The sequence below is a fragment of the Scyliorhinus canicula genome, chromosome 6, assembly GCF_902713615.1.
Source record: "Scyliorhinus canicula chromosome 6, sScyCan1.1, whole genome shotgun sequence".
Lineage (NCBI taxonomy): Eukaryota > Metazoa > Chordata > Chondrichthyes > Carcharhiniformes > Scyliorhinidae > Scyliorhinus > Scyliorhinus canicula.
Window position 1 is genome coordinate 166,122,479 of NC_052151.1, and position 25,184 is coordinate 166,147,662.

Sequence of the window (25,184 nt, forward strand, 5' to 3'; positions counted from 1 at the left end):
TTAGGTGCTCAGGGAACCCAGCAAACCATGCCCATATGTTCTGGGCATGCCCAGCGCTGGGGGAATTTTGGAAGGGCGTAGCAAGGACGTTGTCGAGGGTGGTAGGATCCAGGGTCAAACCGGGCTGGGGGATCGCAATATTTGGGGTTGCAGAGGAGCCGGGATGCAGGAGGCAAAAGAGGCCGGCATTCTGGCCTTTGCGTCCCTAGTAGCCCAGCGAAATATTCTTCTTCAGTGGAAGGATGCGAGACCCCCAAGCGTGGAGACCTGGATCAATGATATGGCGGGGTTTATTAAATTTGAGGGCGAAATTTGCCCTAAGGGGATCAGTGCAGGGGTTCTTCAGGAGGTGGCAACAATTCCTGGATTTCCTGGCAGAATGGTAGAAATAAGGCTGGCAGCAGGGGGGGGGGGGGGGGGGGGGGGGGGGGGGGGGTTTCCCTTTGTTTTGGGCTGAAGGGACGTGCATATTTGTTTTTTGCTAATGTCGGGCGTTAATTTATTTCTTCTTTTTTGTATACGGGGGGGGGTTGTTCTTTCTGTTCTTGGTATTTTCTGTTATTGGTATTTTGTGAAAATTTGAATTTAAATTATTTATTTTTTTTAAAAGGGAATTGATAAATCCATGAAAAGGAAAGATGTGTTGGGCAATGGGGTGGAGGGGAGGGGGACTAATTAGCGAAAGGGTCAGCAGAGGTATAACGGGCAAAATGGTGGCCTTCTGGGCTGTAACAACTTAGCGCTGCATAGTGCTTTTAACCAGGTAAAACATTCCAATGCGATTCACAGCAGCAAACTAAATTTCACATTGAGCCACATAAGGCTATATTACTGCAGATGACGAAAAGCTTGGTCAAAGAGCTAGGTTTTAAAGAGCGCCAAGGAGGATAGAGAGGCAGAGCGGTTGGGGAATGAATTCCCGGGCAGAGGACCATGCCAATGTAAAGATTCAGGCGGCTAACAATGGGACAATTAAAATTAAGGATGTTCCGGAGGCCTTAATCAGAGCTGTACAGCTCATCTGAGAGTTGAAGCCTTGGAGAGAATGGAGAAAAAAGTATGGGAATTTTTAAATTGAAGCATTGCTTCACTGGGAGCTAATCTAAATCAACAAATGCAGGGGTGATGGTTGAATGGGATTTAACATGTTAGGGCAAGGGCAGCAGAGTTTGCGATGAGCTGAAGCTTACAGAATTTTTCAATTCTTTTTAATGAAGGCAACAAAATGATCCCTGTACTTTAATAAAATGGCGACTATTTTAAAATGGCATATTAGATAGCTGATTTGTTTAAAAGTTAAAAGGAGTGGTGGAGGGGACGGTTGGCATTGCAATTGAAGGAATGTTCTCATTAGCATACAGGCGTGACAGAAAGTAGTCAGCCATGAAACGTCCAAATAAAGAATGATGTAAATCTTTGAATCTAAATTGTTTCCGTTGTAAATTGTTTCCTTCCTCACAAATTTTAAATAAGGTACCATACCTGAGAGAAATACCATCCATACAAGGGAAGCCACTTCAACCCATCCTTTAGAACGTAACGCACATGGCCAAGTGCATTTTGTCGGATTGCTAACATATCAGCAATAATCCAGTCAACTGAACGGGAAGAAAAATATATCATCCTTAAATTTTGTAGACATTTGTATATTTATATACTATTATTATACGGAACAGCAAATCAAAGATCTGTTCTATTTTTGAAACGAAGTTGGCTTACACCAGCTTTTAGAAAGGTACAAATGCGCTGCAGCATTTCTATGTGCCTGTGGGATACATTCTTGCACAGGGAATGCAATCCATCCTATACAAATGCTCAGTGAACCAGAGTAATGGAAGTTCTCAATCATCTTGGAATTTTTAAATGGATTCAATCTTAAAAGCAAGTGTAATACATTTATGAGATTACTCAGTCATCACATTTATCAGAACAAATCTTTGGAACGCTCTTGCCCTTTCACAAAAAAATACGTCAATGCTGTCCCTTGTGATTAACTACCAAGAACATTAAAATGAAGCAAAGGAAATAAAGTAAATACATTAAGACTTGCAGCTTCTATTTATACAGAAATGGAACAGTTAAACTGTTCAAATAAGATGAAAATGCCATACAACGTTCTTTCAAACATGATGCTATCAAAATATTGAGGCTTCTCTTTCCTGCACTACTTTACTTTTTAAAAAGTCCATCAGGTAACATTGCTGATTTCTGTTCACTATTGACCTTATTTTTGCATCAACCGTTTAAAGATAATTAGAGTCAGCATGAATGCTTACAGTTAAGATGCTTTATAACATTCAGAAAATGTGGAATTCATGGAGGTTGACAAAAAGAAATTTCTAATTTTTAAACATTTTGACTGTGTTACTTCACTGGATCATTAAACTAATTCAGGTGCGTGTAATCATGAATGCTTCCAAGTCCCATTTGTTGGTTCACTTTCTCAGTACAATTCTGACTTATTTCAGGCTCTACTCTTATGGTTCCTTTTTAATCATCACTTTGATTCCAATGAACAACTTCCTTCGATTTGGGGCTGGTTTAGCTCACCAGGCTAAATTGCTGGCTTTTAAAGCAGACCAAGCAGGCCAGCAGCACGGTTCGATTCCCGCATCAGCCTCCCCGGACAGGCGCCGGAATGTGGCGACTAGGGGCTTTTCACAGTAACTTCATTGAAGCCTACTCGTGACAATAAGCAATTTTCATTTTTTCATTTTCATTTTCCATTCTCTGCCGCCCCATCAGCTCCTAGATCCACTCCATCGCCACAACGTTCTCCAAACTAAGACACTGGCTGATGGATGCTCCAAGTTGATTTGATAAGACCAAAGGATACAGGAGCAGGATTAGACCATTTGGCCCATCGATTCTGCTCTGCCATTCATCCCCATTCTCTTGCCTTCTCCTGGTTACCTCTGATCCACTTATTTATCAAGAACCTATCTACCTGCCTTTTTTTAAATAAATGTTTTTATTGTATTTTCATATTTTATCTCCAACAATTCATAAATTACAACTTTCAAACTTTGCCAAAAAACATTTATAATCATCAAGAGTCTTCACTGCAACTATGGCTGTAGACCCCCCTTTAGTCAGCATACATATTTTCCAATCCCCAATATGGGTAATAAAATGTACCTTCCCGCTATCACACCCTCCTTTCCGTGACTCAGTCGGAACAAAGATGAGGCAGATCAATCCCACACAATTAGTCTCTTCTTTTAAACAGAGGAAACTGCTGGTGTCGCTGCCTTCCCAGCCCGTGTTTCCGCACCAAGTCGTCTGTTTTTGCCGGTGCGGTGAATTAGAACTCCTGACCTTGGAAAGTCACCCAAAGATTGGTGGGTTGCAGCATCCCAAACCGCACCTTGTTTTGTTTTTTGTTTTTAAATAGGCTGCCTTGGCTGCATTGAATACTGCCCAGCACTTGGCCAGGTCTGCACCAAATACCTGGTACACACAAATCACATGCCCTTCCCCCTTACAGGACCGTGTGTGGCTAGCCCAATTTAGGATCTTTTCCCCGTATTGGTACCGGTGCAGTTTTGCAAAGATGGCCCGCGGCTGCTCCCCGGCTTTGGTCGGAGTGACCTGTCGGCTCTGACCACTTCTGGGGCCTGGGAAAGCTTTCCCCTCCAACAGGTACTTGCCCAGCATTTGTACTCAGTGGAGGTTTTGACGGTGCAACCGGTTTTCCTGGTTCTCAAACGTCCTTGTCCCGCGTCCCTTGTGTTGTCACCAACTTTGCCATCTCTGTCTCCAATGAGTTGATCCGGTCACTGGCTGGTTGCAGCTTTCTCCAGTTCTCTGGTGGTCACTTTGTGTCTCCAGTCGCCGCTCCACCATTTCCAGCACGCATGAAAGGGGGCCAGTACCTCCGCTACCATCATTTCCATTTTTTTGGCGCCTGTGCAATTGGAGCTCCCGTGTTAGAAGGTCCATCCATTCGTTTATAGGGGGGTATCCCAGCATATGCTCGGGAGGCCCATCCCACTCAGGTGCGGCCAATTCCTCGTTGGCCCGCATGTTTGTTGTCCCCTCATTCTTCCTCTTCAGGCTGTACTGATTCTATCTTTCTTTCATCTCCTCAAACTGTTGCCTCGCATGCCTCATTCATTGTGGTGGTGTTGGAGAAGGGTGAAGTCCCCCCCCCCCCCCCCCCCCCCCCCCCCCCCCCCCCCCCCCCCCCCCCCCCCCCGTGTTAGTGGCCTATTTGTGGGTTAAAAGTGTCTAATTTCAAGTTTCCAGGAGGGCGGCCACCTTTCACGCCCCCACTCAGAACATCCGTGTGACTGGAAGTGGTCTATGTCTATCTTAGACATGAATGAAGAGCTTGTGTTATGAGGAGCGGTTGAGGACTTTTGGTCTGTACTCGATGGAGCTTAGAAAGATGAGGGGTGGATCTCTTTGAAACATGCATAACACTGCTTTCTGCAGCAATGTGTTCCACAGATTCACCACCCTCTGGCTGAAGAAATTCCTCATCTGTTTTAAAGGATCGTCCCTTCTCTGAGGCTGTGCCCAGGGGATCTCACCTACACGTGGAAACATCTTCTCCACTCTATCCAGGCCTTTCAGTGTTATGCATGTTTCAAAGAGATCCGCCCCTCATCTTTCTAAGCTCCATCGAGTACAGACCAAAAGTCCTCAACCGCTCCTCATAACACAAGCTCTTCATTCCGGGAATCATGCTTGTGAATCTCCTCTGGACCCCATCCAAGGCCGGCACAGCCTTCTTTAGATAGGGGGCCCAAAACTGCTCACAATATTCCAAATGGGGTCTGACAGCCTCAGCCTCAGCAGTACATCCCTGGTCTTGTATTCTAGCCCTCTCAACATGACTGCTAACATTGCATTTGCCTTCCTAACTATCAACTGAACCTGCATGTTAACCTTGAGGATCATGAACTGGGACTCCTAACCCTTTGTGCTTCATATTTCTGAAGCATTTTCCCATTTAGAAATTTGGCTATGCCTCTATTCTTCCAACCAAAGTGCATAACCTCACATTTCTACATTGCATTCCATCTGCCACTTTTGTCCATCCTCCAAGCATGACCAACTCCTTCTGCAGGCTCCCCACTTCCTCAACACTACTGACCCTTTATATATCTTTCTATCATCGGCAAACCTAGTAAATAAGACCAGTTCCTTCTTCCAGATAGTTAATGTATATCGTATTCCACTTAGCAATTATTCAAATTCTTCCCACCACTTTGGATTCTTTTAGATCATCTCTTCTAGGGCCTTAAATTGTAACTAGGTAATGTCCTTCAATCGCTGTCTTGCTAATGCAACTAAAATTTCCTGTGTCCATTCATGTGCACGTATTGTTACTGCATACCTGAAAAAAAAACTTTTATCTCCCTTGGCTCTTTGTTTATCATCTCTCAGACCTCTTAACTACCTCTTCAGACCTCTTTCTTTTCTCGTGTAACTGAGGTATGTTATTCCATCCCTATTAATAACTCGAATCACCATCTCACAACTGCCCCTTTTTTCCCCTTCACATCCTCCAAGTGATTCATGCAGGACCATTTGCAGCCTCCATGAAGCCAACCTCGAATGAAAGAAAACATTGTTGTTCATCCAAATTTGCAGATAACACTACCTTAAGAGACATAGTATGCCTGCGCACCTGACCACGAGGTTACAAATGAACTCGATGAGTAGAGAAAGCTATGGCAAATGGTGTTCAATGTGGGGGAAATGAGGTCACCCACATTGGTTCCAAATTAGAACACTGTTTTGGGTGACAGACCAAGAGCTGTGGATAGTAAAATGATTAGTGTATCTATGTGCACAAATCGCTACAAGCTACATAGGTTCAAAATGTCATCAAAAAGGGAAATGTTGACCTTTATCCCAAGGGGGAAAGTGATGTTTCTGTTGTATAAAATTTTGATTAAATCCTTCCTGGCATATTATAGAACATAGAACATAGAACAGTACAGCACAGAACAGGCCCTTCGGCCCTCGATGTTGTGCCGAGCAATGATCACCCTACTCAAACCCACGTATCCACCCTATACCCGTAACCCAACAACCCCCCCCCCCCCCCCCACCTTACTTTTTAGGACACTACGGGCAATTTAGCATGGCCAATCCACCTAACCCGCACATCTTTGGACTGTGGGAGGAAACCGGAGCACCCGGAGAAAACCCACGCACACACGGAGAGGACGTGCAGACTCCGCACAGACAGTGACCCAGCCGGGAACTGAACCTGGGACCCTGGAGCTGTGAAGCATTTATGCTAACTACCATGCTACCGTGCTGCCCCTAAATATGGCCAGCTTTGGGCACCCAAATTTCAAGGAAGATTTGTTGGCCTTTCAGAAGGTGCACCACGGGTTCACCAGAATTCTGACAGAGATTAGAGTTATATTACAAGGACAAGTTGCACATTTCCTGGAGGTTAGACAGAGTAGGAGCGATCTAACCCTTCTTGTAAATGATAGTTACACTCGCTGAGAATAAATTAGACAAACTATTGCCTGTAGGCTTTCAAGAGAGAAATTAAGAAGCATTTCTTCACACATAGTTTATGGGAATCTTGAACACACCCCGTCACCCTACCACGAGTCCCCAAACCTGGTCAGTGTCGGTCAATTGAAAATATCAAATTTATATTTTGTTCGGCAAGTGTATTCAGGGTTTACAAACCATGACGACTGGATTGAGTTAAGATAAAGATCATCCATGATTCAACTGAACGGTGGCACAAGCTAGGAGGAATGAATGGTTCACTGATCTTATTTAACCACTGGTGGCAAAATCTGAACTTGGGTGTCCTCCGCTACTCCTCTGGCACCTTCTCCTTTGAGCAGCACAGTCTTTTATCCTATCATTTCTCTTTAAAATACTTATTGCCTACCTCTATCGCAACCACTACTACACACAAACCCGAGCCAAGATATCCATCATTTTTCAGCCTATAACCATTGTAAATTACCCCTTTTCATTCTTTTGGACTGTCTGCAAAATTCAACACAGTTGGTCACATCATCCTCTTCCAGTGTCCGGCTGGTTGGAATTGTGCTCGCCTGGTTCAATGGATCTAACCAGGACTCCCTCCACTTCCTCACATAGCAGAGGGTTTGCAACTGGTGTGTTTGTCCCAAAGATGAGTTTCTGACCATATGTCCAAGATTGCCCTCTATTACCTTTTAACACTTTTGCTTAAACTTAACTGCAGTTAAAACCCTTATCCACACCATTGTTACCTCTGAAGTGGGCTATTCCCATGCTCTCCTGGCTGGTCTCCTATCTCTAACACTGCATAAAATGTGTCCTCATCCAAAACTACTGCCTATATCTTAACTCACACAAAGTTCCTTCCAGTCACTCATCACTCTTGTGCCCCTTGACCTATATCGGCTATTGGCCCAGTATTGCCTCAAATGTAAAATTCTCATACAAGAGTAGAAGCAGATATTGTAGAGACTGGAAATCTGAAATAAAAACAGAAGTATGGAAATACATAGATCAGGCAGCATCTGTGGAAAGAGAAACAGGGTTAACGTTTCATGGTTAGCATGGAGTTCTGATGAAATGTTAACTCTCGCTCTATCCAAGATGCAGCCTGACCAACTGAGCAGTTTCAGCATTTTTCATTTCTATTCCAATTCTCATTACTTTTCAAATTTGCCCATGGCTCTGCCCTTCTATACCTCTGTAACCGCCTCCAGCTCTACAAATTTTCAAAATCTCTGTGCTTTGCTAATTCTATAATCTTGCATATTCTCTATTTTCATTGTTCCAGCATCAGCATGTTTTCATAGAATCCCTACAATGCAGAAGGGGGCCATTTGGCCCATTGAGTCTCCACCAGCCCTTGCTCCGAAAGAGCACCCGACCTAGGCCCAATCCCCCACTCCTCGCCCCGTAACCCCACCTAGCGTTTGGGCAATTTAGCATAGCCAATTCGCTTAACCTGCACATCTTTGGACTGTGGGAGGAAACCAGAGCACCTGGAGGAAACCCACGCAGACACAGGGAGAACGGCTAAACCCCACACAAACAGTCACCCAAGGTCAGAATTGAATCTGGGACACTGGCGCTGTGAGGCAACAGTGTTAACCACTGTGCCGCTCCAACTGCCAAAGCCCTATGGTGTCACGGCTGCACAGTAGTAGCACTATTGCTGCACAGCGCCTTGGGTCCCAGATTCGATTTCCAGCTTGGGTCACTGTCTGTGCGGAGTCTACACCTTCTCCCTGTGACTGCGTGGGTTTCTTCTGGATGCTCCGGTTTCCTCTCACAAGTTCCAAAAGACATGCTGTTAGGTACTTTGGGCATTCTGAATTCTCCTTCCGTGTACCCAAACAGGCGCTGGAATGTTGCAACTAGGGGCTTTTCACAGTAACGTCATTGCAGTGTTAATGTAGGCCTACTTGAGACAATAAAGATTATTAGCTCTTGAATTCCCTCCCCAAACCTCCCTACCGATCATATTTTGCTCCTCTTTGAAGACACTCCTTAAAACCAATCTTTTTGACTAAGCTTTTGATCATCTGCTCAGATACCTTCAATGTGTCACATTGTTATGGCTAACACTTTTGCTACGTTAAAGATTTGATATTGATACAAGCGGTCGTTGCTGTTGCTTGGTGACTGCTCATTCTTTGTTATTTCAGTATTGGCTCTCCTTACAGAATCACTGATGGATACAGCTTTGAAGGAAGCCGTTCAATCCATTGTTCCTGCTCTTTCAAAGAGCTATCAAATTACCCCTGCAAATATTTACCGTCGACTTTTTTTATCCAAATCCATTTTTGAAGTTATAATTGAAGCTGCTTTCTCACATTCTTCAGGTCACCTCATCTCACCTCTGGTTCTTTGGCAAGTCACCTTAAATCAGTGTTGTCTAGTTAACAACCCTTCTGCCACTGGAAACAGTTATGACTTTTTTACCTTTTAAAAACCCTTCAAGAGTTTGAATACCTCTTAAATTGCCCCATAGTCATTTCTGCTCTCAGGTAAACATCATCTTCTCTAGTCTCTAAACGTAACTGAAATTCTTTTTTTTTTTTAATTTTTAATAAATTTAGAGTTCCCAACTATTTTTCCAAATAAGGGGCAATTTTAGTGTGGCCAATCCAATTAACCTGCACATCTTTGGGTTGTGGGGAGAATGTGCATATTTGAAATTCTTGATCCCCAATATAATTCCGGTAAATTACTTCAACAGCCTCGCCAAGGCCTTGACGGCTTTACAGAAGTATGGTGCCCAGAAATCTTTGCACTATTGTAGCTGGGACCCTTCCAACATTTAATAAAGGTTTAACACAATTTCTTTAATTTTGCACTTCTGTCTCTGCTCATAAAGCCTAAGATTCCATATGCATTTTTAAAAATATAAACAATTTCAAGTACAAACTCAGTCCTTGTTTCCTTTGAAATTGTGTTATTTCATTTATGTTTGAACTCATTCTTCCGCCCAAAATGTATTACATCACAGTAGTGTGCTGAATTTTATCTGCCAGAGGTCTGTCCACCACACTGTCCTCCTGAAGTTTGTTTCTATCAACCTTACCTTTCACCTTATTTAAGTTTCTTTCTCTAATCCTATTTAATCTTCTCCCTTCACATACTTTACTACCGCATAAATGAACACACGATCAATTTTGCCATTTCCCATGAGCTTGATCAAAAACAAAACTATCTCTGACCATTTCAGTGCATAAATCAATTCCTGTAGCTTTATCTAATGCTTCTACCATCTGCACATAGGACAATATCCTTTCCCAAGTTAGTTGCAAATATATTTTGAAATTTTCAAGTGCCTCGCCTTTGGCCTTCAATTTATACCATGTGCAGCACGGGCTAGCATAGTGGTTAGCACTATGGCTTCACAGCACCAGGGACCCAGGTTCAATTCCCGGCTTGGGTCATTGTCTGTGCTGAGTCTGCTTGTTCTCCCAGTGTCTGCATGGGTTTCCTCCTGGTGCATCGGTTTCCTCCCACAAGTCCTGAAAGACATGCTGTTAGGTAATTTCGACATTCGGAATTCTCCCTCTGTCTATCTGAACAGGTGCCAGAACATGGCGACAAGGGGATTTTCACAGTAACTTAACTGCAGGGTTATTGTAAGCCAACTTGTGACAATAAAGATTATTATAATTTGCCATGCTACTTCAGTTGCCCATTTTCTAAACCAGTCCCCTCAGCTCCACCTTTGATACCCTGGTTCTCATTGCTCCCTCTGGTATGGCTTATACCTTTGTACTCTCAGGTCTGTGGAGGACAGACACACAGATAAAAGCAAATTTCTGCGGATGCTGGAATCTGAAACCAAAGAGAAAATGCTGGAAAATCTCAGCAGGTCTGGCAGCATCTGTCGGGAGAGAAAAGAGCTAATGTCAAGTCCAGATGATCCTTTGTCAAACACATTGGAGTACGGTTTCAAAGTACATGGTACAAAACTGATTTACCCAGCAGGGTTACCTGACAACTGTACTAACGACTCCAGGACTGAAAAAGATAACTTTTCCTTCAGTTTCTTTTCTCTCCTACCAACAATACCTTCAACCTCTCCTCCACTGGTTTAGCTCACTCAGGGGCTGGTTTAGCTCACTCCAGGGGCTGGTTTAGCTCACTCAGCTAAATCGCTGGCTTTTAAAGCAGACCAAGCAGGCCAGCAGCACGGTTCGATTCCTGTACCAGCCTCCCCGGACAGGCGCCGGAATGTGGCGACTAGGGGCTTTTCACAGTATCTTCATTGAAGCCTATCGTGACAATAAGCGATTTTCATTTTCATTTCACTCTCATTTCAAGAGTTCATAGATTGCTTTGTCACCACGTTGTTACCAAAACCACGTCAAAGTCAAATTTACCACTAACGAGAATGAATCCACGCCTTTCTTCAGTTTCCTTCCCATCTTCCCTGCAAGCCTTCTAAGTTCACCTTCAACACAAGACACACCACTTCCTTGCTCACTAGAAACTAAATTGACCACTCAGATTCCCTTCCTTGTCCCCATGATAGTTTTAAGAAAATATTTTTAAAATTTTGAAGAGTACAAAACAATAAAACAAGAATAGCAAACTCCAAAGAAACAACCGGAACACCCCCCCCCCCCCCCCCCCCCCCCCCCCCCCCCCCCCCTCCCCAAACAGTGATTGTGACAAGTTCCTTAAAAGTACAAAATTAACAGTGGCCATCTTTTGTAGAATCCCTCAAATGCACCCTTATGGTGTACTTAATTTTCTCAAGGTGTAGAAACACCATAATAATAATCTTTAGTGTCACAAGTAAGAAGTTACTGTGAAAAGCCCCTAGTCGCCACATTCTGGCGCCAGTTCGGAGAGGCAGGTACGGGAATTGAACCCACGCTGCATTGTTCTGCAGGTCAGAGATAGTTTTGTTTTTGATCAAGCACATGGGAGATGGCAAAATTGATCGTGTGTTCATTTATGCGGTAGTAAAGTATGTGAAGGGAGAGGATTAAATAGGATTAGAGAAAGAAACTTAAATAAAGGTGAACGGTAAGATGGATAGAAACGAACTTCAGGAGGACAGTGCGGTGGACAGACCTGTGGCAGCTAATATTCAGCACCCTACTGTGAGTTAATACATTTTGGGCAGAAGAACGAGTTAAAACACAAATGAAATAACACAATTTCAAAGGAAACAAGGACTGAGTTTGTACTTGAAATGGTTTATATTTTTAAAAATGCATATGGAATCTTGGGCTGTATGAGCAGAGACTAAGTGCAAAATTAAAGAAATTGTGTTAAACCTTTATTAAATGTTGGAAGGGTCCCAGCTACAATAGTGCAAAGATTTCTGGGCACCATACTTCTGTAAAGCCGTCAAGGCCTTGGCGAGGCTGTTGAAGTAATTTACCGGAATGACATCGCGGATCAGAATTTCAGTTATGCACTGCGTGAGGTTTGCTCATTCTACTCCCCTTGTTTGCGTGGATTTTTCCCCCACAACCCAAAGATCATATCATATAATTTACAGTGCAGAATGAGGCCATGAGGCCCATCGAGTCTGCACCGGCTCCTGGAAAGAGCACCCCACCCAAGCCCACACCTCCACCCTATCCCCATAACCCAGTAACACCATCCGACACAAAGGGCAATTTTGGACACTAAGGGCAATTTAGCATGGCCAGTCCACCTAACCTGCACATCTTTGGACTGTGGGAGGAAACCAGAGCACCCGGAGGAAACCCACGCACACACTGGGAGAATGTGCAGACTCCGCACATACAGTGACCCAAGCCGGGAATCGAACCTGGGACCCTGGAGCTGCGAAGCAATTGTGCTAACCACTATGCTACTGTGCTGCCCAAATGTGCAGGTTAATTGGAAAAAAAAAGTTGGGAACTCTAAATTTATTTAAAAAATTTTTAAAAAAGAATTTCAGTTACGTTTAGAGACTAGAGAAGATGATGTTTACCTGAGAGCAGAAATGACTATGGGGCAATTTAAGAGGTATTCAAACTCTTGAAGGGTTTTTAAAAGGTAAAAAAGCCATAACTGTTTCCAGTGGCAGAAGGGTTGTTAACTAGACAACACTGATTTAAGGTGACTTGCCAAAGAACCAGAGGTGAGGTGAGGTGACCTGAAGAATGTGAGAAAGCAGCTTCAATTATAACTTTAAAAATGGATTTGGATAAAAAAAATTTGTTTTTTTTTAAATAATTTTTATTGGAAGTTTTTACAGAAAATATAAAAATATAACAAGTATAGCAACTAGCAGTAATATGCAACTAACAGCCCCATAACACCCACAATTCCCCCCATACCGTAACATCACATGTATCACACTCTCTTCCCCCCCCCCAACAAGAGAACTTAACCATAAATTTAAATTAAATAAATCAAATTTAAATAAAATAAGCAAACATAATCAACGTTTCCCCCCCCCCCCCCCCCCCCCCCCGGGTTGCTGCTGCTACCGTCCCAGTACCCTATCGTTGAGCCAGAAAGTCGAGGAAAGGTTGCCACCGTTTAAAGAACCCTTGCACCGATCCTCTCAGGGCGAATTTAACCTTCTCAAGCTTACTGAAGCCCGCCATGTCATTGATCCAGGTCTCCACGCTTGGGGGCCTCGCGTCCTTCCACTGTAGCAAAATCCTTCGCCGGACTACTAGGGACGCGAAGGCCAGCACACCGGCCTCTTTCGCCTCCTGCACTCCCAGCTCTACCCCAACCCCAAAGATCGCGAGTCCCCATCCTGGCTTGACCCTGGATCCCACCACCCTTGACACCGTCCTCACCATCCCCTTCGGATAAAAAAAAGTTGACGGTAAATATTTGCAGGGGTATGGGGAACATGAGAGTAATTTGACAGCTCTTTGAAAGAGACAAATATGAGGGGTGGGGAGGGAATTCAAGAGATAATAATAATAATAAAATTCCCCCAGCCCTGCTGAGGCCTTGGGTGAGAAGCTGACCTCCACTCCAACAGAACCCGATTCATCCTACCCCTTGTTAAATGCTCCTGGTGTACTATTTTAGAATCATAGAATCCCTTCAGTGCAAAAGGAGGCCATTCGGCCCATCAAGTGTGCACTCACCCTTCGAATGGGCACTCTGCCCAATTACGTTCGAATGAGCACTCTGCCCATTTTATGAGTGTCCACTCTGCCCTATCCCCATAATCCCATAACCTAACCTGCACATCCCTGGAAATCAAGGTGTAAGTTAGCATGGCTAATTCACCTAACCCTCACATCTTTGCACTATGGAAAGAAACGGAGCACCCAAAGAAAACTCATGGAGAATGTACAAACTCCACATATGCAGTTGCCAGAGGTCAGAATTGAACCCGGGTCCCTGGCGCTGTATGGCAGCAGTGCTAACCACTGTGCCACCCCTGTATTCCAACAGCAATGATGGCGGCTTTGCCAGGAATATCTTCCTCACGAAGTCCTGAACCTGCAGATAGCTGAGGTTTTCAGACCGTCAGACGTCTCTGAACTCGCGAACTGCCCCTCCAGAAACAAATCCTTCATTCTTTCCATCCCCTTGTCCTCCCAGCCTTCTGGCATCCAATCTTGCTGGCTGAAACATACGGTTAGCACATATCAGCGCCAACTTCGACACCGCTCCCAATTTAAAGTGCTGCTGAATTGTCTCCACATTTTCAATGTAACAACCCACCACCAGGTTACCAGAATATTTCACTGGGGAGAACAAAAATGACCATAAGACATAGGGGCAAGAGCAGAATTAGGTTGCGCGGCCCATCGAGTCTGCTCCAACATTCAATCATGGCTGATATTTTTCTCATTCCCATTCTCCTGCCTTCGCCCCATAAACCCTGAGCTCCTTATTAATCAAGAACCTATCTATCTCGGTCTTAAAGGCACTCAGGTGATTTGGCCTCCACAGCCTTCTGTGGCAAAGAGTACCACAGATTCACCACCTTCTGGCTGAAGACATTCTTCCGTATCTCAATTTTAAAGGAGCGTCCCTTTAGTCTGAGAATGTGTCCTCTGGTTCTAGTTTTTCCTACTAGTAGAAACATCCTCTCCACATCCACTCTATCCAGGCCAAGTAGTATCCTGTAAGTTTCAATAACATTCCCTACTCATCCTTCTAAACTCCAACGAGTACAGACCCAAGTCCTCAACCATTCCTCATATGACAAGCTCTTCATTCCAGGGATTATTCTTGTGAACCTCCTCTGGACCCTTTCCAAGGCCAGCACATCCTTCCTTAGATACGGGGCCCAAAACAGCTCACAATATACCAAATGGGGTCTGACCAGAGCCTTCGACAGCCTTAGAAGTACATCCCTGGTCTTGTATTCTCGCCTTCTTGACATGAATGCTAAAATTGCATTTGCCTTCTTAACTGCCAACTGAACCTGCACGTTAACCGTAAGAGAATCGTGAACAAGGACTCCGAAGTCCTTCCTAATACCTCTCTCCTAGACTCAACATTTGGTAATGCCTTGGGATGTTATTTCTATGTTAAAGGTACTATATTTGGAGGATGTTTGTGCCTGTGTTTGAGGAGCTGTTCGTCGCGTGGGAGTGAAAAAGAAAAGGTGTACAGACTGTACAGTTGATTGCTGGGAACTATGTTTCCCAGGGTGTTTACATGTTGTAACCTGCTTTAATACATGTTTGTAATAAAATACATTTGTTAAAAAATGTACCCTATATAAATTCAATTTGCGATTTTTCTAATTATCCTTACTGGTGTCATGAACATGTAAAAGTTACTTTTCCTCATCAACTACTTATTACAATCACACATGCACTATGATATTTGAAGTTGGCCTTAAATTGGGGTTTGAATTATTGTACCAAACATTAGTGAGCCTTTAATTCAGGATAGCTGAAGGAATACAAGGCTTGCAACACCAGTTTATAATAGCAACTTGCAACTAAGTGACTATGGGTTAAACTTCTGGCTAAAATAAAAGCAATTGTTCATTCAACTTTGAGTTTTGAAACTTCAACTTCCAAACAATGAGTATCTAATGCACATAGAAAGGCACGTATGCCAAAGCTTTTTTTGGAAAACTTGACACCAAACAAAAATTGTCTCTTGATGAGATTGCCTTTTTTGTCTTGCTACTCAGTACATGCAGCGTTAAATTGAGGTTGAAGTTTTTATGCCAACCATTCGTAAGTGTTTAGTTCAAAAGATATATTTAAATATGAGAGGTACTTCAAAGAGGCACGAGTCATACCGCGAGTAATACTCAACCAAAGAAAACATTTAACATTAACAAAAAGATTAGGAAACAGCATTTAGACCAAAGTGCAGCTTGACCATCTCCTGGTTGGCAGAGGTATACAGACAGATGGTTCAAATTTGCACTGACTTTCATTGAAATATTCGAAAAGGAGCAACTGTTGTTATAAATGTTGCAACCTGTTGCAAGGGTGCCAAAAACAACTGGGCTGACAATACGGTGCCCGAATAAGTTACTCAACTCCACTTGTAAATTATTATTTGCTCTTTGACGAACACCAGGGGCAGCACCAACATCAACTAAGTTTAGAGACTTAGGAACATAGCAACTGCAATAGGCCATTCAGCCCCTTAAGCCTGCTCCGCCATTCATGGGATCATGTTCTAACTCAGTATACCTGCCTTTGGCCCATATCCCTTAATACCTATGCTTAACAAAAAACTGTCTGAGATTTAAAATTACTAACTGGTCTAGTATCAATTGCCATTTGTGGAAGCAAGTTCCAAACCTCTATCATCCTGTGTGTGTAGAAGTTCTTCCTAACGTCTCTCCTAACTGGGTATTATGCAATGAGAGGGGATTAATTAGCAACGTTATGATAAGAGATCCCTTAGGAAAGAGTGACCATAATATGGTAGAATTCTTCATTAAGATTGAGAGTGACATAGTTATGTCTGAGACTAGGGTCCTCAAGGTAAAGAAAGCCAACTTTGATGGTACGAGACGTGCATCGGCTAGGATAATCTGGCAACGGATACTTAAGGGGTTGACAGTGGATAGGCAATGGCAGACATTTAAAGAACACATGCATGAATTTCAACAGTTGTACATCCCTTTCTGGTGAAGGTGGCTCAACCATGGCTAACAAGGGAAAGTAGGGATAGTGTTAAAAGAAAAGAGGCATATAAATTGGTCAAAAAAGGCAGCAAGCCGGAGGACTGAGAGAAATGTAAAATGTAGCAGAGGAGAATAAAGGTTTTAATTTGGAAGGGGAAAATAGAATGCGAGAGTATGCTTGCAGAAAACATAAAAACTGACTGCAAAAGCTTCTATAGGTATGCAAAGAGAAAAAGACTGGTGAAGACAAATGTACGTCCCTTAGTTAGAATTAGGTAAATTCATAATGAGCAACAAAGTCATGGTAGACCAGTTGAACAAATACTTTGGAACAAATACTTTGGATCTGCGTTCACTAAGGAGGACACAAATAACCTTCCAGAAATGCGAAAGGACAAAGAGTCTAGCATGAAGGAGGAACTGATGGAAATCCTTATTAGTCAAGAAATTATATTGGGGAAATTGATGGGATTAAAACCAGAAGTCCCCAGGGCCTGATGCTCTGCATCCCAGAGTACTTAAGGATGTGGGCCAAGAAATAGTGGACGCATTGATGATCATTTACCAGCATTCTATAGACTCTGGAAGAGTTCCAATGGATTGGAGGGTAGCTCACATAACCCTACTTTTAAACAAAAAAAGGAAAGAGGAAACAGGGAATTATTGACCGATTCACCTGACATCGGTGATGGGGAAAATACTGGAGTCAATTATTAAGGATAAAATAACTAAGCATTTGGAAAGCGGGGACAGGATCAGTCCAAATCAGCATGGATTCACTAAAGAGAAATCATGCGTGACAAATCTTCTGGAATTTTTTGAGGAGGTGACCAGTAGAGTGGACAAGGGTGAACCAGTGTATGCTGTGTATCTGGACTTTCAAAAGGCTTTTTGACAAGGTCCCACACAATAGGTTAGTGAGCAAAATTAAAGCTGATGGTATTGGGGGTAATGCATTGGCTTGGATAGAGAAATGGTTGGCAGACAGGAAGCAGAGAGTGGGAATAAACGCGTCCTTTTCAGAATGGCAGGCAGTGACATTCAATAGCATGGTTGAAGGAATTGGATGCAATATTTGATTTTGATTTGATTTCTTGTCACATGTACCGAAGTACAGTGAAAAGTATTTTTCTGCAGCCAAGGGAACGTGCACAGTACATGCATAGTAGACAAAAAAAAAAACAATAATCAACAGAGTGCATCGACAAATGGTACATCAACAGTCATTGGTTACAGTGCGGAACAAGGGGCCAAACAAAGCAAATACATGAGCAAGAGCAGCATAGGGCGTCGTGAATAGTCATAGAATTTACAGTGCAGAAGGAGGCCATTCAGCCCATCGAGTCTGCACCGGCTCTTGGAAAGAGCACCCTACCCAAGTCCACACCACCACCCTATCCCCATAACCCAGCAACCCCACCCAACTCTAAGGGCAATTTTGGACACGAAGGGCAATTTAGTATGACCAATCCACCTAACCTGCACATCTTTGGTCTGTGGGAGGAAACCAGAGCACCCGGAGGAAACCCACGCGCACACGGGAAGAATGTGTAGACTCCACACAGACAGTGACCCAAGCCGGGAATCGAACCTGGGACCCTGGAGCTTTGAAGCAATTGTGCTAACCACTATGCTACCATGCTGCGCTAGTGTTCTTACAGGGAACAGATCGGTCCGAGGAAGAGTCGTTGAGGAGTCTCGTAGCTGTGGGGAAGAAGCTGTTCTTATGTCTGGATGTGTGGGTCTTCAAACTTCTAGTATCTTCTGCCTGATTGAAGGGTTTGGAAGAAGGCAAAGCCTGGGTGGGAGGGGTCTCTGATAATGTTGTCTGCCTTCCTGAGGCAGCAGGAGGTGCAGACAGAATCAATGCGAGGGTGGCAAGCTTGTGTGATGCGTTGGGCTGAGTTTACTGCACTCTGCAATATCTCCAAATTTGCATATGACACTAAGCTGGGTTGCAGTATGAGCTATGAGGAGGAGTGAAGAGGCTGCAGGGGGACTTGGGACAGGTTGGCCGAGTGGGCAAATACAATAATGTGGGTAAATCTGAGGTTAGCCACTTTGGTGGCAAAAACGGGAAGGCAGATTATCTGAATGGTGGCAGTTGAGGAAAAGGAGAAGTGCAACGACACCTGGGTGTTCTGGTGGAACAGTCGCTGAAGGTTGGCATGCAGCTAAAGCAGACAGTGAGGAAAGCTAATGGCATGCTAGCCTTCATAGCGGAGAGGATTTGAGTATAGGAGTAAAGATGTCTTGCTGCAGTTTTACAGGGCCTTGGTGAGGCCAGACCTTCAATGTTGTGTGCTGGTTTGCTCTCCTAGTTTGAGGAAGAACATTCTTGCTATTGAGGGTGTCTAGAGAAGGCTCACTCGATTAATTCCAGGGATGGCAGGACTGACATGACAAAAGACTGGATCGACTGGGCTTGTATTCACTGAACTTTAGATGAATGTGAGGGGATCTCATAGAAACATATAAAAATCCTGAGGGCACTGGACAGGCTAGATGCGGGAAGAATGTTCCCAATGTTGGGGATGTCCAGAGCTAAGAGTAACAGCCGAAGAATAAGGGGTAAGCCATTTAGCACTGAGATGAGGAAGAACTCCTTCTCTCAGAGAGTTGTGAACTTGGGGAATTTTCTACCACAAAAAGCTGTTGGGGCCAGTTTGTTAGATGTATCCAAGAAGGAGCTGGACTTGGCCCTTGCGGCTAAAGGGATCAAGGGGTATGGAGAGAAGGAGGGAGTGGGATACAGAATTTGCATGATCATCCATGATAAAATTGAATGGTGGTGCAGGCTCGAAGGGCCGAATGGCCTACTCCTGCACCTGTTTTCTGTGAAAGGTCTGACCATAATTTTTAGACTCTAGTTCCACCTAGTTCTAGAATCTTCAACCAGTGAAAACAGTTAATCTTTATGCACCATCTTTTCCAGAGATCAACCTTGGAAATTCTAGAGAAAACAGGCCTAATTTGTATAATCTTTCCTAATAACCTGAAGTCCAGGTATCATTCTTGTAATCTATGCTGCACTCCCTCCAAGTCCAAAATATCCTTGTTAAGATGTGGTGCCCAGATCTGCTCACAGTACACCTTGTGGGGTTTAACCACGGTTTCGTAAAGGTGCCACATAACTTCTTCTTTCTTAAACTCCAGTCCTCTAGATATAAAAGTCAGCATTCCATTTGCCTTCTTGATTACTTTCTGCACAAGTGAACCCCCAGGTCTCTTTGGACATCCACTGAATTTGGCTTCATGCCATCTAAACCAGTGTTCTTCAAAGTCGGGGGCGCGACCCCCGGGTGGTTCTCGGGAGGGTTGCGGAGCCGTTGTCCACGGCGCTCCCGATCGCGCAAATCCCCGCGCAGCAGCCGGCTTTTAATAATGCCAGCTGCAAGCAGCCTTTAAAATGGCCACGAACATGTAAAAATAATTCAGCCGCATAGCGCATGTGCGCACGATCATCGGCGCGCACGCGCAAAACTATGCACATGCTAGCCCATGATTGGGCACGCATGTGCAAGTGCAGCTGCAATTTTTTTTTTTTTTTTATAAATGGTCTCAGCTTATCGCTCACTTGTGCATGCACAATTTATCATTTCACTTCATTGGTCCTTGATTACCTGGAGTAATTTTAAAAGGTGCAATGAAGTAAGTAGTTTGTGTGTGTAATGTTCCTGTCTCCATCTATATGAGAATAAAAGGAATGCAAATAATGATTAGTCATACTCATTCTTGCATTACCTTTTTCACAATGGTATTTCCATGCTCATCTGTGTACTGTTCCTCTAACATTTTTTTTATTCATTTATTTTATTAATTTAATTTTTATCATTTTTTTTTTACAAGTTCTGTAGTAGTTTTTATTAATTTTATTCATTTATTTTAATAATTTCAGTTGTTTTTTTTTTAAACAAGTTCAGGGGTGTTTATGTAATAAAATTTTACAGAAGAAATGCAGAAATTTGGACAGATGGAGACTCCATACTTTCCGACACCAGAAGGTTTCACCTTCATCCAACAGGTTCCATTGGGGGAGCGTGTACAAGGGCCAAAGGGACACAAAGCTATTTCCTCCATTTTTATCAGCAGCAAACAAGGCAAGAGAAAATGGTGGGTCATTCAGGTCGTTGGACAGCGTGGGTCACGAAGGTCAGCCGGCGTGGGTCGTGAAGGTCTGCCGGTTGGGTCTCGAAGGTCGGCCGGTTGGGTCCCGACGGTCGGCCGGTTGGTAAAAATGGGTCCCCGGAAAAAAGTTTGAAGAACAGTGATCTAAACAACATCTTGATTTATCATTGTTTGGTTCAAAATGGATAATCACACACTTGCCTACACAGAAATCCATCTGCCATAGTTTTGCCCATCCACCTAATCTATCAATATCCCATTGTAATTTTATGCTGTCATCTACATGGTCTACAATGCCACCCAACTTTGTGCCACCAGCAAATTTGGATATGGCATTCTGTGCCCAAGTTGTTAATGAATAATATGAACAAGTGAGGCCCTAACTCCCTGTGCGACACCATTGGTCACATCCTGCCAACGAGTGTACCAATCCATTATCCCTACTTTGTTGCCTGCCACACAACCAATTTCCCAGCCAGGTTAGTAATTTGCCTTCAACCTTACTTAACAGTGGGACTTATCAAATGCCTTCTGCGAGCGCATATAAACAACATTCGTCGACATTCCCCTATGCATTACCTTCATAACCTCTTCAATAAATTAATAAGGATTATCAGGCATGACCTATCGATCATGAATCCATGCCAACTCTCCCTGAATAACTGAAAATTTGAGGTGTTCACTTAATTAAGCAAGTAAAGTCACCATTGTCCCAGATGACCATAGGCTGCTTTCCCCTTTGAGGGGGAGAGTTGACTGGTGGAGTTTTAACCCAAAAATCACCACACATCAAGCGAAGATTGGGAAGACAGGCCTTCACTAATAACCTCAGCAGGTACGGAAATTCCCAGGTGTTCAGTTACTCTACCCATGATTATACACCAACAATTTCCCCACCAGATGTTAGGGCTACTGGTCTGTACCCTAGTTTTCCTCTTTCACCCTTCTTAAAAAGCAGAGTGACTTGGGCAATTTTCTAATCCAATGGGACGACTGCTGAATCTAGGGAACTCTGAAAGATTATAGTTAGGGGCATCAACAATGTGCTCCCTATTTCCTTTAACACCCTCAGATGAAAAATGTCAGGCCCTGTGAATTTGTCACTCTTTACTTCCATCAATTTCCTCATTATCGATGTTTTGCTTACGTTAATTTTATTTAGTCCTTGCCACCCGATCCACTATTAATGTCTTCAGGACTTTCTGCAAGCTATCCTTCTTTGCTACTGTAAATACTAAGGCAAATTAATTATTCAACTTGTCTGCCATTTCCCCACAGTTTTAATCACTGTATTTTCACTGTCTAATACGGTGAAAATGGCGTATATTCCAGGATCACAGGCACACATATAACAGTTGCCTTTTTTCACTTAGAAAGCAGTACGGATAAATCTTTAACTTCTATAACACAATGGAACTTAGCACAATTACAGTACCAACTTAAAACTAGACATACAAGTCAACAGAAATAATCTTAAAGTGGTAAATTACTATTTTGAATACTTTCAATAGCATTCCTGAACTGAACAACATCTAGGACAGAAAATAATTGAAGATTCAGAACACAAAGACAATATACAAGGAGCAACTTCTCAATCGGCAAGAGAACATGAAGACAAGTTCACACACCTGTGCACTGATGGTTAGATAAGTAAATCATGTTTTCCTTTTCCTTTGGCAGGTCTCCATATATAACAACCTGCAAAAATATCAGTGTTGAAAGTATTAATTTTATGGAGGGGGTAGAAATAAAATCAGGTGGAGATTGTTATATATTCCAAAAACTCAACAATAGCATTAAAAGCAAAATGAAACAAATTGATATTTAAAGCATACAAAGAAGCATATATAGAAACTAGAAACGGGAGGCCATTCAGCCCTTCCAGCCTGCTCCGCCATTCATTACGACCCTGGCTGATCAAGTTCAATACCCTGATCCCTCCTTTCCCCCTCCCCCATATCCCTTTAGCCGCAAAGAGTCATATCTAATTACTATTTGAAAGTACACAACATTTTGGCCTCTACTTTTTGTAGTGAATTCCACAGATTCACCACTCTTTGGTGAAGAGATTTCCCCTCACCTCAGTCCTAAAACATTTACCAAACTATGGTCCCTAGTTCTGAGCTCCCACACCATAGGGAAAATTCTTTCTGAAACTGCCCTGTCTAAGCCTGTTCGAATTTTCTAAGTTGCAAGGAGATCCCTTCTCACTCTTCTAAACTCAATGAATATAATCCTAACTGACTTAGTCTCTCCTCATGTAATAGTCCCGCCATCCCAGAAATCAGTCCGGTAAACCTTCACTGCACTCCCTCCATAGCAAGAATATCCTTCCTCAGATAAGGTAACCAAAACTGCAAACAATACTCCAGGGTGTGGTCTCACCAATGCCCTACACAATTGTAGTAAAAACTCCCTATTCCTATACTCAATGTTATCGCTATGAAGGCCAACATACCTTTGCAATCTTTACTGCCTGCTATACCTATGCACTCACTTTCAGCAACTGATGCATGAGGACACCAAGGTCCCGCTGAGTATCCACCTCCCTCAATTTACACCTATTTAAATAATAATCTGCCACATTTATCCACATACTATTTCTGCCATGTATATGCCCACTCAGTCAGCCTGTCCAGATCCTACTGAAGCATCTCTGCATCCTCCTCACAGTTCACCATACCACCCAACTTTGTACCATCTGCAAATTTGGCGATGCTACATTTAGTTCCCTCATCCTATGTGAACAGTTGCGGTCTTAGCAGATTCCTGCAGAACTGCCAATTTGAAAAAGACCCATTTATTCAAACTTTTTGCTTCCTGTCTGCTAACCAGCTCTCTATCCCATGCGCTTTAACTTTACATAGTAAAAGTTGAGACCTTATCGAAAGCCTTCCGAAATAAACCACATCCCGACTGGTTCTCCCTGCTCAACTCAACTAGTTGCATCTTCAGGAATTCCAGTAGATTTGCCAAGCATGATTTCCCTTTTGTAAATTCATGCTGACTTGTCCGATACTTCTTTCCAAATGCTGTGCTAGGAAATAGTTCATAATGGACTCGAGCAACTTCCCTACTACCTACGTCATTCGGGAGTGTCTTACAACTGCCATAAACGAACTTTAGGGATGATTTTTTTGTTAAACGGCACAATCTTCATGAATAAGTTTAGCAAAAAATATTTTACGCCTAAAAACACAGTACATCACACTGTACCAGTTGTACTAATAACATTTTATCATAACAGTTGCTCTGAAAATTCTCCCCCTCCATTTTCATGAAGACGTAATCCCTTTAATGCAAGAACAAGTTGTCATACATTTGAAATCTCTTGCATACAAAACCATAGTCCCTCTAAAAATGTACTTTCTGAATAAAACAAAAGCATGCAAAACGTGAAGCTTCTTATTTCTCAGCCTTAAACTAAATGACACTTGGCCAACAGGATGAATACAAGGCTAAAAAATAAGAAGCTTCACATTTTGAATGCCTTTGTTTTATATTTTGTAGTAAGTACCATGTTGGGTTGTTCAGCTACTAAATCTATGGAGAGCATACGTCTGGCACTTGGCGTGAACAGTGTGAATAATCTCACATTCTCCAAGAAAATCTCCAGAATCCCATGGGTTTCCTTGTCAATCAGACTGTTTTACTCAGAGCCAAAGAATAAAAATTGGCCCTGCTCGCAACACCTGCATCCAGAGAATTATTTTAAATTATTCTATTTATACGTACATTTTGGGGGAAGAGAGATTTCTGGCGTTGGTCTCCTTCTCATCCGTCCCTCACCCAAGAACAAAAAAATGGAGCTTCAAGCAAATTTTCACGGAACTATCCCCCTCCAAAAAAATCAAAACAATCTGGCATTGCCAGTGTAGCATCTCTTGAAATTTCAACTGAAGTTAAAACTGATCAGCCAATTGTCAGTGCTAGAATTGTACTGAGACAGGTCCCAAACATCCACCAGTTTTGGCTCTCTTAATAAGTTCAATAATTTAGGTCTTAAGCCTATGCAGTGATAGCAGAAGTTTCAGTTTAATGACACACTGGAAACTTTGACCCTGTTTGAAGTACGGTTGAAGGTCTTATAGGTAGGAAAACATGTTGTGAAAATACAAACAGAGTGTGTAAGGGAATATAGTCACGCGAGTGGGGAAAGCAGATAAAGCATAAATTGGGAAAATGTGAAGTTGTCCACTTGGCAGGAAGAATTGAAAAGCAGATTATTTAAATTGAATCAAATTGCAGAATGCTGCGATACAAATAGACCTCTGTTCTTGGACATGAAACAGAAAAAGGTTAGTATGCTGGTATGCCAAGTAATTAGAAAGACAAACGGAATGTTGGCCTTTATTGCAAGGGAGATGAAGTTTGAAAATAGGGAAGTTGTGCATTAAATGTATAATGCTGTGATGATATGGCATCTAGAGTTAAAGGGATATGGGGAACAGGTAGGGAGGTGGCTTTGAGACCAGGAAGAGATTAGCCATGATCTGATTGAATGGTGGCGCAGACTCGAAGGGCTGAATTGCCTAATTCTGCTCCTGTG

The 25,184-nt window shown here is 43.0% G+C and overlaps 1 protein-coding gene across 1 annotated transcript in view; it reads right to left on the reverse strand.

Moving 5' to 3' along the window:
- Positions 1–25,184, reverse strand: part of agpat5 (1-acylglycerol-3-phosphate O-acyltransferase 5 (lysophosphatidic acid acyltransferase, epsilon)) — a 206,835-nt gene that overhangs the window by 134,977 nt on the left and 46,674 nt on the right. The window contains exons 2-3 of the mRNA XM_038800425.1: positions 22,264–22,333; positions 1,483–1,598 (exon numbers count right to left, since the gene is read on the reverse strand). Coding sequence (XP_038656353.1) covers positions 1,483–1,598; positions 22,264–22,333 — 186 coding nt within the window. The remainder of the gene's footprint in view (positions 1–1,482; positions 1,599–22,263; positions 22,334–25,184) is intronic.